The 18,034-nt window shown below is 35.1% G+C and overlaps 1 protein-coding gene across 9 annotated transcripts; it reads right to left on the bottom strand.

The window, feature by feature from the left end:
• Nucleotides 1-3,841: 3,841 nt before the first annotated feature.
• Nucleotides 3,842-17,230, bottom strand: LOC117417342 (nexilin-like). Of its 9 annotated transcripts, none has more exons than XM_059034968.1 (16): nt 17,025-17,229; nt 14,703-14,753; nt 14,220-14,315; nt 12,976-13,167; nt 12,092-12,173; nt 11,833-11,981; nt 10,157-10,351; nt 9,824-10,000; nt 9,120-9,308; nt 8,405-8,596; nt 7,840-7,890; nt 7,158-7,355; nt 6,529-6,750; nt 5,655-5,843; nt 4,823-5,186; nt 3,842-4,672 (listed from the first exon to the last, which is right to left on the bottom strand). In XM_059034968.1, exons 3-16 carry the CDS (start codon nt 14,244-14,246, stop codon nt 4,659-4,661), a joined length of 2,241 nt encoding a protein of 746 aa, XP_058890951.1. In that variant the 5' UTR covers nt 14,247-14,315; nt 14,703-14,753; nt 17,025-17,229; the 3' UTR covers nt 3,842-4,658. The 9 variants fall into 9 exon arrangements, with proteins under 9 accessions (XP_058890951.1, XP_033885314.1, XP_033885313.1 ...); XM_034029423.3 differs by having other exon boundaries at nt 17,037-17,229; XM_034029422.3 differs by lacking the exon at nt 14,703-14,753.
• Nucleotides 17,231-18,034: the final 804 nt, after the last annotated feature.

Raw genomic sequence — 18,034 nt, 5'->3', positions numbered from 1 at the left:
ACATTTCTAAGCATTGTGGTCCTTGAACTATTCATTCCTGTGACACAGATAGAACATTACATACTGGAGGCTGTTGAATTGGTTCATAAATGAATGATTGAATATTTACCGATTGCAAACAGTGCAATATTTAATCTTTGCAGTGTCACCCAGACCTTGCACCTTAGGTTCTGCTGCAGTGTGCAACAGGTAAGCATAACCTAAGGACACCAGTGTTTTGAATTGTGAATGATTTGATTTGCTTTTGTAGTTTGCAGTAAACATTTCAAAAGTAATTCAATGTTCTAAAACAAATTAAGGAAAGTTAAGATTCTATGTAAAGTAAGAAATGCTTAGAAATGGCAAGTCATTTTTATTTAATTGCAATTAATTTTCTATTTGTATCCAAATGATTATTAAATGAATTGCATGATGCCAATTGTTCAACTTAAACATATCTAAAGGATAGCTTACTTGTTGGTAGACCTCAGCTGTTGGGGATATTGTATCTAGACTGCATTATGCTTAATATTGTGTGGGTTATCTAATACCTTGACTTACCAGGATCTTTTTATGTATACATATTTTAAGAAATGTATATTAGTGAATGTCTATTAGTGAAATGGCAGGTTCTAGACTAGCATTTTGCACATTACTTTACAGAAGTGTTTTTTGTATGTTTTTAGTAATCTAGAAATACAAAAAATTAAATTTTTCTAAATTAATATCCATGCGTCAACCAATTAATTACATCTCCTGTATTTCAAACTTGCATGCAAATAGTTGCTAGTATGATGACGATCAATATAACAGCAGACCATTTCTAATATTAGATATGTTTTGCAATATAAATGGTTTAAAGTCTGATGCCCCTTAATTTCATTTTATAGTGTTTTATTTCTTTTTTTTAAATGCTGCCTTCATTTTCACACACAGTGTTGAAGATACTGCAAGCATAGTTCATAGAATCAGGCCCTGAGATAGTTTGTTCCTAAGGAGGAATCCTTTGAGTGTATGCCACTGGTGAACATAGACCATTCAAGGGCTCCAGTTTATAAGGTAAATTTGAGGAACTGTTCTGATTTGAGAAATTGTTTCAGTATAGGGTCTGTTTTGGATTGTTTCTTTTAGAATGTGATTTTTTTTTTTGCATTGAAATACTATATAAACGGATGTTTATATGTTCTAAAAATGCACCTTAGTACTGCTTTTTTTGTAGTGTGGTTTTTTTATTTAGAATAATCAGAGGGCTTCAGTTTCACTCATTTACTGTATCTTACATTTTAAGGAATGTATATGTTTTAATTCACAATTGTACAGTCAATACTTACTTTGAATTTAGCAGCATACATAACCACTTAATATACAAATATTTGCAAAAGCTTTACAGTAGATCCTAATGCTTTGTTTAACTTGTATTATACTCTTGGAGTAAAAGCTGAGCAAGAGAAATGTTTAAATATTTGATTCAACTTAGGGTAACCTTAGTGTTTGGAAATTTAGTGGGTAGATTTAATGTCATGTTTAAAAATAACATACACTTGCAAGTTTTATATAGTTGCCAATTATGTCTGGCTGCACAATCTATATTCATGTGAGATGCTGTATCCTCTTGAGCAAAGTGTTGGAAAATGTTTGGGTGTAGAAAATAACACGGCTTTATGGGGAAATATCTAAACGGGGAGAATTAGTTAGAAGTAAAAATTAAGTGAAAAATGCTTTTGTGTGTAATTTAATAAACATCTGTTCACCTTTTTGAGTGCACATTAATTGTGAATTGTTTTAAAATAACACAAATAAACTTATTAGCTGAAATATGCATTGTGTGTGAATGTCTGTTTTTAGTGGTGGTTGAAATAGGTTAATCTGCTTAATATTGGTTTGTGTATTCCTTTTGCTAACTGACAAATTGAGAACCTTTTTTGACACACACAGTTTATGTATTGTCCTTATGGTTGTCATATGCTAGCAGTTTATTTGTGTAACAATTAAGCCTTTGTAAATGTCTGCATATTTTATATTGTTTAAATGGCTTGATTTTTTTAATAGAATCTTGTTGCATCATGTCAGCCATTTAAAACAAGCTGTAGAGATTCCAGATCTAGCTTAATCTGACAAGTTTTTCTTCAAGCTGATCTATTACTTTTTCCCCACGGATAATGCAAGTGCACCTATTCTGATACAGATTTACCTGTTGCTTGCATATAATATCTTTTAGGGGCTGGCAAATAAAAAATTTTGCAGGAGAATTTTTTTGGGATGTGTGAAATATTTTAAAAGCTTTTTTTTATTCAAATTTATACACATTCATTATTTCTATGTAGTTCTCTGTTTTTGTTTTGTATTTTCTATCTGCAGAGGCAATGCTAGGAATTGTTATTTTTTCTCAAACAAACAAATCTATGGTATGACCTTTATGGGATTAGCAGGCAGCATCAGCATCACATGTTTTTAAAGTTGTGTGGGTTTTTTTTGCATCTGTGGCCTAAACAGTGAATGTTTTTGTTTGCATGAAAGTTTGAAAATGTGTGTTGTAGCAGTAATGGACATCAAATGATGTGTTGGTACAGGTTTCCAGTATATAAATTCTGAATGATCGAAATTAAAAGACCACCTAAACAAAAAGAGAACTAAACACGTGCACAAGATGGTCCCCATCTTAATTTTTGAGCAGTAACACTGGACCACTGTTGGTTATTTCTACTCTCCTGTGACAGTTGAGTATTTTTTAGTTTTTTCTTGGATTTATAGCTGTAGCCTAGAACAATGGTGCGCAACCAAATTTACCACAGGCCGCATATCCAGAAAACTAGTTTAACCTCATGTTTTGTAGCGTGCCACTCATTACTAAAGAATAATCAGTTTAACCCTTAGCTGCAATATACATAGATAGATGTGCAATTTCCCTTAACATTAGTTCATTTTTATTTTGTACTGCATGTACACCTCAAACAAAGCATGCAACAATTGAAGCATTCATATTGTACTGTTACCATATGTGCACAGCACGCATTGCATAATAAAGCAAGTTAAATATCTACTGTCTACGAGTAGTTAACTTGTAGCAGGCAGCAATGCACTAGCAGAAGTCACAGGGCAGTGACTTCGGCTTCCTACCAACAAGCCTCCTAGGTTGGGAATGACTCCTTCTCAATGCAGTGGGTTTGTGCATTTGAGAAAGGAGAGGAAGACTCGTGAAATTAATTTGAGCCTTAAGGTGATAAAGAAGTTACCCTCCACAGTATGAATTAAAATGGTGTGCTGCTTTTTATATGAGAGCGAAGAAGCAAGTCAACACAGTTTTAAAAAAAAAAAAAAAAAAAAAAAAAGTACTGTATATTCCTAAGTGAAATTGAATTGGTACACGGGGGCCACATGCAGCCTGCATGTCCCTGGCCTATAAGATCATTTTATTCTCGCTAGGGAAAAATACATTCAATTGTTACTATTTCTTTAACTCTTGTGAAAATTTGGTGACTGCCCATTGCCGTTCTTTCTCACACATGCCCTTTAATATTTTTTCACGTTCATGGACTGGCTTTAAAACAATAAATACATAAATCAAGATTGTTAGTACAATTAATTGAGAGACGGAGCTTTAATATAGGGACTATTTACTGTTTCAAGCCTAGATTGTTATGGTAGTGTACCCCTTTAGGGCTTTGTCAATAAGGGGGAACATGCGATTGTATTTGAAGACTGGAACATCTTGTTTCTGTGAAAACAAGCATAAAATAAACCTGTGGTGTGCTTTATTACCTACTCTTTGACTTGTTAGTCAGCTGTAAATGAAGTGATTCATGACAGTTACTTAAGGTTAATCTATCCATGCAGTTCCAACATATTTGAGGCAATAAAAAGGAAGTTTTCATTCATTCATTTATTTATTTATTTATTTATTTTTAGAACTGTCAATGTTTCTTGTTACACTGAACCTGTTTGTACTAACTTATTGCTGTTCTGACTGTTTTTAAAATTAATCTAAAAAAAATTAAGCCATACTCATGTATATGGTTAAGTAGCTAGCCAATATTGCCATACAATTGTAAATGTTTCTTACTTTGTTACACAATGTAATCTGCTTGTCTGTTCAATTTTACCATTGACAATTTCTAACAAGAACTTTCAACTTTCATAACAGCAACACCTTAAATAAACATAATTAAATGCATGACCAGCTCTTGAGGGTTAATAAATACTTAAATTAGGGCATTAACTTTAGAGCTACAGTTACATGTAACATACTTCAGTTGTATGTACTGTAAAATGACATGTTTAATTCTTAACAGTGGAAACTTTTATTGTCTTTAGACAAAGTTACAGACTATCATTTAGGGAAAACCTATTTTCCCTCAAGGCAATAGTATGGTGCATCATTTTATGTAGAATTTACCAATATGACATATTTAACATGGGTCATGTTAGCACAAGTAGCATACATTGCTTCTGCCATTACCGAGTGCTTGGAAGGCTGAGCCTTGTCACTAATACCATGAACAAAAACAGATCAGTATGTAAACCATGCTCATGTGTTTTCAAGACCATAATGTTTAACCACTGGAGGAATGACAAAATAAAGTTCTTTCCAAATTGAAAGTTTTTTTTTTCTTTTTTTGGCCCCACCATAGGAAAGATGGAGAAAGTAAAGGAGAGAGGAAACATTCCATTAAAATAGGGCATCAATAGTCCTCAGCTAGAAAAGAAAGAATAAAGAGAAGTTAGAATAGAAACAGTTTAGGAAAAAGGTAAAGACTGAAAAAATCAAGGTCATTAAATCCCCAATTGCCCTCTTGATGGAATGTTTTTAGAAGATCTAAAATATAGCTCTAGGATTAACTCTTACTTTCAATGGTGAGAATGCAAGTACTAGCAGCTGTGCCACGGCTGTTCACTGCTTTGCACATGTATTCTCCTTCATCCTCAGGGAAGGTCTCGGGGAGGTAAAGGCAGTAGGTTTCTCCTCTCTCAATATACTGATAGTCTTCACAGTCCTGGAGCATTTCCCCTTCAAACCACCAAGTCACTTCTGGCTTTGGTTCTCCATTGATTTTCACTGTAAATCGAACTGGTTCCGCATCAACCACTGACTGGTTTTTAAGAGGCTTCTTGAACCATGGAGCCCCAGATCTTGCATGATCCTCTTCATCTTCATATGTTGACCCATTAATGATGCTTCCGTCTTCCTCTTCCTCCTCCTCCTCTTTTTTCTGCCAAAACACCAGTTTTTAATGGCGAGTAATATACAGATTTAAATAAACTAAAGAAAGAAAATATTTGGAGGTACCCAGTTGTCTTGCATAATAGCCCTGTGTATTTTAAGTAAGAATAATTTGTGGTGGGAATTGGTGTAAAGGGTGAATGTTTTAAATTAAACATTCAACAAAATGTTCTACTTCTAAACATGCCAGTTGTGTTTGCTGCTGGTACTTTGGTTCCTCAGTACATATTGTCCATTAGTTCAGCACAGCTAAGTTGCGGGCATGCACATTCATAAAATGTTATTGACGGTTGCACCTACTGAGCAAGACTGCGATATACTCTATTATTTATTTCTTGGCAGACGCCCTTATCCAGGGCGACTTAGTCGTAAACAAAAATACATTTCAAGAATCACAAAAGATTCTCTAAATCAAATTACCCTTGGGGGGGGGAGGAAAAAAGAATATTACACTTGCCTTTTGCAATGCCGCGTCAATTTCTTCTTGTTCAAACTGCATTCTTAGCAATTTCTGTGCCTCGATTCTCTTTCTATCCTCCTCCTCTCTGGCCTTGGACATCTGCTCAAATCGAGCTCGCATGTCCACTTTGTGTTTGAAAGGAGCATAAATTCTGGCAGTTTGAGTCCCGCTCTCCTCTTCATCTTCCTGTATGTATTGAATCAAAACAGTTTTATTTTAAAAATGACTTCTGAACCAAGCTTGCTAGCACCTACATAACTTAATCGGTGTTTTTCTACCCTGGTTTGCATGAACCTCAATATAGGTTATTTTGACTAGTTCCCTTCTTTGTATGTACCTAGAAATAATCAATACACTGTAACTACAACACTGACTGTAAGCACTGTAATATGCACTGGACAAGTGCATATTTTAGATAAACACTTACAATTTACACTATAGATTAATATTTTAGATGAGCGTTTTATAAATTCTGCAGCAGAGATTTTACAATATTTTGATTTATGAACAGCATTACTTATCAAATTTAAGTTCACTGGTAACTATGTAATGTTGTGTAGTTTCAGTATATAATGTTACTACACTAATACAAGTATATTTAAATGTGTCAATACAACAATGCAGCTAAATAATTCCACAGTTTATGAAGTATAATAAAACAATTATTAATACCAGTATATGTGCTATACAAGCTAAATAGTTAACCCCTTATTTGAGATGAAAGTACCCTTGAAGTGTCACAACACTTACTCCTGTTGTTGCCCCTACCAGTTCTGGCCCAAAGTCCATTTATATTTTTTATGTAATAATATCACTCTTTCTGCTCAGTCACAGATTGTAGGAGTTGAGACAAGTGCATCTCAAGTAATACCTCTTGAACTCTTTCAGCTTCCCTCTCCTTGATTTCAAGATCAATGGCTTTTCTCCTGGCCCTCTCTTCATCAATTTTCTTCTGAATTTCCTCTTCTGTGAGTTGCCTGATTTTTTCAAACTTGGACTTCAAGTTCTTAGCTTGAATTGAGCCAGTTCTCTTTAGCTTAATCAATTCTTCATACTCGGTACTTAAAACTTCAATGCTTTCATTTACTTCATCCTATTTAGAAGCACAAACAGAAAACACTGCACAGTGGTATTTCAATCTTTTTACTTTGTCTTAAAAGTTTTTATTGCTTTTGTTATGTTTTTTTCTACCCGGGTTATTGACCACAACAGGTATTTCACAGGTTAATCAATATAATTATACATGCCAGGTGGTGCTGTTGCAATGTTAATTTTTTTGATATTGCTACTGGTTAAAAGGAAGGACTATGTAGAGGTAAGTGACCTCAGGTCCTGCATTTTGTAACACCCAGCAGAGGAATCACTTGAAGCCAACTGCTTTAGTTAGAGACCTCACCGGTTCGAACCAGGTAAGATAGGTCAAGTATAAAACCCCACAAGCATCCAGTCTAAACCCATGTTTACATCATGCGGCAAAGCAGAAGACTGTTAAATGCAAACCTTTTCCATTTCTAGTCGCATTTGCTCAAACTCTTGCTGTTCCATTTCCAGTTTTTGCTTGCGCTCCTCCTCTGTACGTCTTCGTTCTGCTTCTTCCTTTTGTTTCAACAGCTCCTCGAAATTAATTTCCAGTTTCCCTCGGGCGAGTGCTTCTTGAGACTCACTTTTAACAAGGCCTTGTTCGTCCCCATCTAGTATCTATTTCAAAAACAATATATTTTGGTGAAGCACGCTGGTATTTTAAGATGTCCATTTATAACACAGCTTGTGTCTGTTTTTAAATACAGAGCTTAGATGCAGGCCATAGCTTAACATGCATGCTAGTGCCTACAAACAGATACCTATGTGCTGGGAAGTCTTTACAACTGTTTCTTAAGCCTATGTACTAAAATGGGCACAGAAACAATTTAGAAACTGCTACCATAGAAATAGACGGGTACATTTAACAGTTACATTTTGGCACTATGGGCATATTAATTATCATTAATAAAAACACTGAAATATTCTCAACACATTTAAAATAAAGAATCTTATTTTTGGTGTTGGTTTCTTACACATTTGGTAAATATATTGTGTGTTCAAACTTACACGGTCGATTTCCAAATGGATATAATGCACACTTAAATATTTATATAGGCAGATTGAGACAGTTTATTAAATCTTTTAAATACATTTGTCTTACTTCATCTCCATAATTCTTCATGATTGAATTTTCCTTATCCTGGCCTGGACTCTTTAAAAATAATTAGGAAGATAGTAGTGCAATTTTAAAGACCATTTAAGCAGAAAAGCAGTGTGCAAGCATGTTTTAGAACTAAGTGATTCTTAAAATGAGCATAAAATCCTATAGAATCAATCTGATACCTGGCCTGGCTATAAGGTACATTAAACATTTCTATTTCTGTAACATCTGTCCAGTGTAGAAATGACTAGTCCTTATAAATAAAAGTATTTCAAACATCTTCAACTATAATACCTTGCCCCATTTGTAAGCTAAAATACTGCTGATACATACATATAAAGCAATCAACATCAAACAACACAGTGACTAAAAGCAATTTGCACCAGATGCAAAAAGCTTACTTTTTAATGGCAGACAACTGAGCAAATGTGTAATACAATAAGTGCTTGAAGCAAAAAGGCCCTATTATATACATGAATACTGTTTTAGAAATCCAGAGTACAGTATATACACTGTCTATCCGTAGTTCCAGATTTAACTTTAGGGTAAAGATGATAGGACTTACCATGCTCTTCCTGGCTTCTGCAAACAGCCTTTTTTCTTCTTCAAGCCTTTTTCTGGATTCTTCCTCTGTTTTCCGATGCTCTTCCTCACGCCGCTGCCTTTCCAGTTCTTCAAAACTGATACTTAGTTTCCCTGGTTTGACACTTTCTTTGATAAGAATCGCAGCAAGAATTTCGTCATCGTCATCAAAGACCTGTGCATAGAACAAGACCGCGGGTTTAATAACTGAACCCATGAAATAATAGCATTCCGTCTGGATAATTATCTGTCTGCATGCACTTGGGTCATTTTCGATTGTGTTTTTGTTTTGTAAAGTTAAAGCAACCCATGGCATTATAGGATAAAAAAAAGATCATGCTGGAAAAAAAAACACTAGTATCTATCAACTAAATAATGCCTTCCAGGGTTATCTTTTTTCTAATAATACTAAAATTACATTACTTAGTGTTTAGCCCTCAAACAGATCCAACACTGAATATGCAGGGCGATTACAAAGTCACATCACTTTTAACTGTAATTTAAGAATTCAAATTGAGGCTGTATTAAACAGGAAATCCTACAGATTCAGTGTCTTATCTGAGCTGATGTTGCTGTTCTAGGTTCTAGAATCTTATTGCCATGTCAAGGATTTTTTTTTTTTATAGAAACAGATTGAAATTGTTTTCCCTTTATGTTTGAGTTCTAGTTGTTGAACTCAACCCAGCTTCCATACTAACCATGCTCTTTCTGGCTTCGGCGAACGCTTTCTTTTCTTCTTCAATACGCCTTTTAGATTCTTCTTCTGCTTTTCTCCTTTCTTCCTCTATTCTTTGCCGTTCCAGCTCCTCAAAACTAAGTTTCAATTTGCCGGGGCGGAACTCTTCTTTCACAGACTGGGCTCCTTGTTCTTCCTTGTCATTATTTTCCTTAAACAAAGAGAATCAATATGAAGAGTGTGTTGGTTTTAAGCATTCTTAAGCATGGTATACTCCGTATGTAAACTCCCATTAGCTTTAGAGGGTGTCTACTGTAGGATAATAACCACTATACTCAGAACTGGAGTGGTTGTCTAAATCACTTACACATCCTTATCAATTATAAAATAAAAACTAAATAAATCATACAGGGCATTCTTGTCACTTAATTATTAATAGTGTATTGAACTTTGTTTTTTTTTAAATAGACATGTATGTGCATTAATCATGTTAATAAAGCCTTCAATTACAAAATTAGAAGGAATTACAAGAGACAAGGGTACATAAGACAGAGACAGACAAGTATTGCCTTAAATTCCCTAATGATTATATCCCCAAAAATAAAAAGTTATGGATTTTTTTATTTATTTTTTTTACACTGAAAATGTAAAAAATAACCACTTCAGTTAAAAATATACAACTAATTGTCAATGCATTAAAAGTACAGAGCCTCTGTCTTTCTCTACCATGTGAAGTTTTGCTTCCTCGAAGGCACGCTTTTCCTCCTCCAGCCGCTGCTTTGCCGCCTCCTCGGCCTGCTGCTTCCTCAGCTCCTGCCTTTCCCTTTCAATTTCCTCAAACGTCAGTTTCAGCTTCCCAGGAGTGCTCTGTTCCTTCACTTTGGTTTGCGTTTCACTGTCATCCTTGAAAAGTATTTTATTAAAGCTATGAAGTTGCATACGTGCAGAATCAATATTTATTAGGCAGAAATGATTACATGTCCGCCCTGCACGTACCAAGCACATTTGATTTTAACTTGGGAGGTGAAGAATGACTGCAGTTTTTGAAGCAAGCCTTACCGAGACTGAAAGACGTTTAGCTTCACGGAAGGAACGCCTGTGCTCTTCATATCTTTTCTTCTTCTCACCCTCAATTTTCTGCTTCTCTTCCTCTTCTCTCGCTTTTTCCAGATCTTCAAAGTTTACTTTAATCTTGCCAGGGGATTTTGAATGTTTTACTGGAACTACTTTGATGAGAAGTGAATCATCGCCTTCCTGTTTTTGGGAAGAAAAATCATATATGCAGATATAGACCACAGGATAGTGCAGCAGTAATGGAAATCTATAGACATCTGACCCGGATAGACAAAGCACATCAATGGTATGTAAAAACAGGAATAGATTTTCTGCTGGTACATATAAATTGTTGTTTAGACGTCGACCCAGTGTTAGTACAGCGGTTCAAAAGCCTGGAATGCCCTGAATTTCAGTGATAATGACACCCACAGAACATGGCGGCTTATAACACTTCACTTGTTCATGTATAATTCAAATAGAAAAATTTATATTGTTAGGTTTAATTGTCACATTAAACGCGTGTACATACAGGTACTTAGATCGCCTTAGTAAACCCCTTTACTGACTTTGAATAATCAGTATATACCCCAAGTATATACAATCACGTCATTATTTGTGAAAGTGAAATTGTTTTCAGGAAAAGTGTAGGAGGGCAGATGAAGAAATATGAATTTACCTTTACTTCTGAGTCACATCCAATATATATAATGTCATTGATCTATTGAACGAGAATTTTTGATGAGGTTACTTGATGAGGTTTTCTTGAAAATAGTATCACTAATAATTTAAGCTAATTATTATCAATAAACTGTTAAACACACGTCTGGTTTCACAGACCTTGATTAGCACTAGTTTTTGACTACCTTACCTAAGGTAACACAAGGTATTCCAAGCTTAGTGCTAATAGGGGTCGATAGTGTCTAAGTATCTATTGGCTGGCAGGTTAAATACGTATTTGTATTTACCCTACTTCTCAGTACATGTACAAATGAGTGGGGAAGTACAATCCTAAAAACATTTTAAAAGTATGATCCTAAAAACATTTTAAGAGTATGATCCTAAAAACATTTTAAAAGTATGATCCTAAAAACATTTTAAAAGTATGATCCTAAAAACATTTTAAGAGTATGATCCTAAAAACATTAAGAGTATGAACCTAAAAACATTTTAAAAGTATGATCCTAGAAACATTTTAAGAGTATGATCCTAAAAACATTTTAAGCGTATGTAACCCAGTAAAAATAAATATTTAACAAAACAAAGTAGACAGCAAAAAACATTAAAATGGCAATTCTGCACATTTTCTTTAGTTTAATGCAATATTCATTCTAATCTTACAGTTAGCTTCCATGAACTTATCTTAGAAGAGAATGAGCTGAGCTAGTCTTTAGCCACTGTAATCCTGCAGGAAGATACAGCGGGGCTTTAATAACATTGTTCTCGTTCTAGAGTTTTTAGCATGAGCTTGTATAAATATTTCTTACATTCACTTGCTCTCTCTTACTGTAAGGGTAACAGTAATAAGGCAGTGTCGTTCAGCTGCACTATGGCACACATGTATAATGGTCTCTTGAAATTCAAATCGGTCGCTTTCAAGAATGTGAGAATCTCTCATTCAAGGTATCTATAAATATTGACATCTTTACCTACTGGGATCAGTGCTTGAATAATAAACCCACCTCCTCAGCTTTCTTGGCCAGCTCTCGTTGAATCTTCTTCTTTTCCGCTAAATCCTGTGTGAGGCGCCTCTGTCTTTCCTCCTTAGTTCTCTTTTTCTGTCCCTCTTGTCTTTGCTTCTCCATTTCTGCAAATTTACCCTTTACACTCCCTGTTGGTAACACAAGTACATTATTATTATTATTATTATTAAAATAGGAGAGCAGCTTTATAGACATTGATTCAACATCTATAGACCCTGATGTCAGGCTTCATGCTTACCTGTTATTTTTGGCACGTAGCTTTTTTCTGGTTTTGCCGGTTTAACCTCTTCTTCATCATCAGAAGCAAGAAGTTCTTTAATCTGTGAAAAACCCACACAAGTCAAAGCTTTTTTTTTTAATGTTATTTAACCCACACCAAATATGAATCCTGTTTTTGAATTCATAATTCATTCTTTTTGCTGTTTTATGATTTTTTTTTTTCAAGAACTTCCAGTAAACCCAAGTTGATGAAAACCTTTATTAATGTAACATTCATACAAGTTAATTGTAATAATTGGCTTCCCTGACAATAAATCTTTATGTTATTGGTTTTGAATCCAATTTGAATATAAAGTCAACATGGTTGATGCTATGCTGCATTTTGTTAGGTGATCAAAAGAGCTTAATGATGGAAGACAGGAGGCAGGAGATTCAAAACTGGAATGGAAACAATGCAAAAAGGGAGTGTTTGTAATAAGATGTACTGTTTTTAGAGGATTTTGGTTATGGTTTAATACTAAAATCATGAATTGTGATCATTTTTGCTCCCTTGACATTCACCAAACAAAATATTTTAAGAACTAAATAGCCACTGAATTTAAAATGCTGACCATGTTCGATATACAGGATGATTAGAAAGTATCTTTACCAGATCAACGCACCATATCATTGATGTGGTAAACTTACTTTCTAATCCCCCTGTATATTAACACACTTTTAGACAGTCCAAAATTGAGCAATGCTGTACAATCTCTGAGTGAGATTGTCGACTAGTGGTGATACTATACTGCGTCAACATCAACACCAGCCTCTCAGGGAGCCTGACGAATGGCAGCCATATCATGCAAAAGAGGGTTAATTGCACACAATGTTATCTGAATGCTGTGTTTTTAAAGTATTGACCTCCTGCTTTCGTCTGTTCCACTCTTTCTCTCTAATGTACTGCTCCCTCCTTCTTTGATGTTCATCCACACTTCTTTTATGACTTCGCTCTGCCCTTGCTTTCTGCATGGCTTCAAACTTATTCTTTACATCCCCCTGGCCCAGTTTGGGCACATAGCTTTTCGCAACAGGTTTGGAAGAAGAAAGAAGGATCTTCAGAAATGATGGACAGACAAGAAAAACAAAGAAAAGGGGAAGAAAACGATCAGAAAGGGAAGTTAGAACGATTGCAGCAGAGGCTGTGTAGATAACAGAACCCAATTCAGATGGGTCTACTTGGGTAAAATGGTGAATTTCTAAGAAATGGTTAATATGTTGGGGTATTCTTAAAAAATGAATAACATTAACATTAGTACTTTTAAAATGTACTAGATATTAGGTATTTAATTGAATTATATGGTGGTATCCTCTAAGCTCAGTATTATGTATTAGACACTTAATGAAGCTGTATGTTGTGCACTTGGTAGTTTGATTTAGATGTGTGATTTAATGTAAGACTTGGAAAGGGCAGTGTTATTGCTATTAGACTGGAAACTATTACATGAAGAACAATTTAACATTCTGTAGAACCGAAGAAGCATACAAAAAAGTATTTATTTATGGACATAACTGACTGTTAAGTATAATATATTAAGTATAATTATATAGGCCGAATTAGGCATATATACCACATGTTCTTGAAAAAGCCAAAGTTAATGTTACAACTGTACAGATAAATGCTGCCCTAGGCAGCCTCACTTGGGTCTGGATGAAAAAGGTCTCCTACAACACTGTGTACCAGCAATCCTTCTGCAGCAGGTCTGAACCTGCTGCAGAGACCAACTTTCAGAATGGTGCAAACCACATGTATTTATGAAGTGAGCTTGTCTGCTTCACAAATTGAACAAAATATTGCCTAATTAAAAGATGTTATAGCAAGAAAAGACAAGAGAAATGTAAAGGCGTGAATGAGAGACTTTTTCAGTGAAGGACAGATATTTGCAAGAAACAAACAACAGTATGCATTTATATATATATATATTTTTAAACAGTGTTTGTGTGCATATACTATAACAGGCTAGAGTGGTGTCACTGAATGAAATAAAACCTGTGATAATTCCAGAACACCTTGTACGATGTGCATTATCCATTACAGTATCCATCCAGTTCAGAATTTCTAACATGGAATTTCATATTAAACATTACTGCTTGAACTACACACTTACCTCTGCTTTTTGTGCCACGTCAGTCATGTTTGCTCCTTTTTGACCCGTTGACTGGGCACTTGATTCAGTGTGTGAGCGCTATTGTTCAGAAGGCACCTAAACATAAACAGATACAACACCACATGGTACTCCGAGCGTGGCAACATTCTATCCAGGGGGTCATTTACAAACATAACCAATGCTAGTCCATAACCTTCCTGATAAAAGTAATACAAACCGTGTTGAAATTTTCATTAACTTCTGGTGACCAGAAACAATTATGAATTGGAAATAACACACATTTACTGCATTTACTGTGTTCTTACTAGCATAGTAAATTGTACTAAATATCTGTGCTGTTCATTGCTGGGATTTCCAACACAGAAAATCATATACTGTATCCTAAAAGTTTTTTTTTTTAAAGCGTTTTTTCAGCATATAGGATTACAGTACAAAACGGTAAAGTTCTAGTTCACAAAACGTAATGCATAGATATGTAAATACCTGCGTGTTTATGGCTGTGTTTTTCTATAATTGCCTTGTTTTGTTGCTCTCCTGCTGTGAAGAATGTTGGTTAGTAGCCTACTCATTACACATACTTCTTACTTTTCCTACTCTTTTTTTCAAAACTCTTGCTTCTGATTGGCAGTTTTCTTTGGTAGAATTAATATTAAAGTATTTAACTCTTAAAGTACACCATTCAAAAGACTTAAAACATGTCTGCTAAGAAATAAATAATAATAATAATAATAATAATAATAATAATAATAATAATAATAATAATAATAATACTACATTCAGGGGAAAATTTGGTTTTGGACCGGTTTTACCTAAACCACCTATGTGTGCATAAACATATCTCAAATAAGTGACCCAGGAGGTATTTGTGTGGAGTGGAAAATGAACACAATATGGACCCTACAGCATTGTGTGTAGTGAATGTAAAATGTAATCCATTTCTTTTTTTAAAGAATAAAACAATTTATACATAAAAATTAACAAGAAACAACTCAGACCTCAAGTTGTTTTGTTTTATAATAGGAAGAGTTGTTTTTTTTCATTCATAAACAACTCTTTGCATGCTCAAAGTACAACTATTAATTTTCAGTAATAAAGTTTTAAATTTGTATAATCCAACACAACCGCTAGGTGCAAAATTAAATGGATCCAGGAATATATGTCAGATAATTTAATTTCGGATTAGAGCAACCTTTTCTATTTGCCCAGTTGTTTGCACACTAGCAGCATGGAGAAGTCCAACGTCATTTCATGGGTGAGGATTAGAGAGTGACGTTTGGACTGGACTCTAGTCCATTTTGTAACTGATGGGAGCGAAACTAAAGGCTGCAGGAACGGTTGGGTGCAAGATTGAAGCTGCGGGGAGAGCAGTACCAGACGTTAGTTTGTCAGACGAGCTACAAGAACTTTAGGTGGTGTAACATTAAACCAATCAATATGAGATGTTGTAAAATTGAAGCAATCAAATCTATTGGGTAGCCGTATGTTTACTAAGACAGACAGTATAACCCTCAACGACACTCATTTTAATTGACACGCCTCATTTAGTCATGTCACTAAATTTAAATTGGAGTGAAACTCAGAAGATGGCCCTCGGGTTCTTTTTTTCTGTTATCAACGCATTATGCATAATAAAACGGTTGCAATAGGTTTGTGTGGTTCTTGTAATAGGTAATATGGCAGTAGTGAATGACTTTAAAAAATTCAACTAAGAACAGGATGAGAATGAAAAACACAAGATAAAAATGTTAACCCGAAAAATAGCCTGCCTGAAAGGTATGTCATACAGCGAAAAGTTCAAATAAATCGGCCTATTAACTCTTTATTAAATATCACGGGACGGGATGGGACAGGGCATTTTTTTGCAAGACGGGATGGGACGGGAATGAAAATAAATTATATGTACAGAACAGTACGGGATGGGAAAACATTCTGGTGGGTCAGGATGGGGCAGAACTCACGTTTCATTGTGTGTCACTCTCCAGTGAGGATCCAACATGCCTCATTGCCAGAGTCACTTGCTGCTTCCGTTCTTTTCACAAAAATGTCCATGCATACTTTGGGCCTGACAATATTCCCAACGGCGATAACGGTTTTCATGAAAAAGTCGATCTGCTCTTAAGGACCAGAGAATAATGCATGCTGGTTGAACTTATCTCAAGGCTGCCAAAGATTTTCAACGGAACCAACAGATACTTTACTTTTTACAGACAATAGAAGTAAACAAATTAAAAAGTTAAGTTCAGTTCGACCTTGGCTAGGATAATTATAGAGATACAATCCCACGTGAGCACGATTCCTCGTGGTCTGGAATGGTCTACAGAATTAAAAACACTTCAGCTCAGCTACCAGCAGATGTCCCAAGCCGAATGCACTGTAAATAACTCCCATGTGGCTGATGATAGGGACAGCTGGAATCCTGGTATCACAAGCACACTAGAGATTACACAATTATCTCGTTTACATATAAAAATAATAATACAAGAAAAAAAAAAGTATAGGTTGTATTCGCCTTAATTGCTAAACTTTTTTTAAAAAAAAAGGTATAATACAAATAAAAAGGCAAGATGTGTCTTCTTAAAAAAGTTTATTACTAATGTACTATATCAACTCAGTAAAAGGGTAAAGTTAACTTTGTATTCTAATGAGTACATCTTAAATCATGTTTTTTTTTGCTTGCAAGACAAATAGCTTTATGATGTTTGTTGAATTGCACTCATAATGTAATCATATATTTGCGAGTTACCGTGTACAATAAACGTGTATTCTTATAACGATTTTTTATGAAAACAAACTAAAATAACTTACTGATTGATTTACCTCTTTTAAGAAGATTTATCCAGCGCCCTTCTCCCCTTAGAATGCGCTCCGTAAAGAAATTATTTAATGTAATAAAAAAAGACGGTGAACTATAATCCAAACTTTTTGAAGCACAGAGAAGCGCGTGTACTTCGTTCTTCCTAGTCAGACTGAATGTCGTTTGGGTGAAGTTACGTCTCAGGCTCCTAGTTTCCATAAAAGTCCAGTTTCTCTCACCATCTACCGCATTCCAGACGATCCAGGGCCAGACTTCAGCTGTTCCAACGCACACACACACACACACACACATGGCTTTTCCTGTCAATCCAATTCCCCTGCCCCCTGCTAACTCCCAAATTACTCTGCAAGCAAGACCTACTATACTTTAGTTTCTCTTCAGACCTTAATTATGTCCATTAAGGTACCTTTATTTTTATTTTTGCTTTGCTTGTGTTGTGTAGTATACCATTGTTGTATCACCATTTTGGCATCAACCCACCCGAGACAGTGCTAGTTTCCAATGCGGTTTGTGATTTTTGGAAGCCTCCCTTCAGCTAAGCTTTGAATGATCTAGTTTAGGTTCTTTGGAGAACAGATGAAAATGACAGTATTGCATTTTGAACTGATTATATTATATAGTACCTTCATACAGCATATCTTGATACCTGGGAATGGCCCCATTGTGGGAAGATGCAGGGGAAGACAAGTCACAAGAAAACTGACCACAGCCATGTTAAACCTTGCTGTGGCAATGCAGTTCATCAACAAATTACTGCCATCTTTTTCTTCACTGCACACCTATAATTAACATGCTTGGCTAGGGTTACACGCTACTTAGATCCTGTTATTATTGCCACAGTAAAGAGTTTCTATTCCATTCAAATGAATATTTTTATTTAATTTTTTTAAAACTCTTTACATTTTATGACCTTGCCAGGATTGTCCATCTTTGGTGCACCTTCTCAATTCCACTGTGGTCTTCTTGCCTCACTGCTGTGGGAAGGGGCTGAGATTTAGAC

Source organism: Acipenser ruthenus, chromosome 12 (genome assembly GCF_902713425.1).
Source record: "Acipenser ruthenus chromosome 12, fAciRut3.2 maternal haplotype, whole genome shotgun sequence".
In the NCBI taxonomy this organism is placed as follows: Eukaryota; Metazoa; Chordata; class Actinopteri; order Acipenseriformes; family Acipenseridae; genus Acipenser; species Acipenser ruthenus.
Note: the sequence above shows the minus strand (reverse complement) of the source record. Positions and strands in the feature narration are given on the sequence as shown.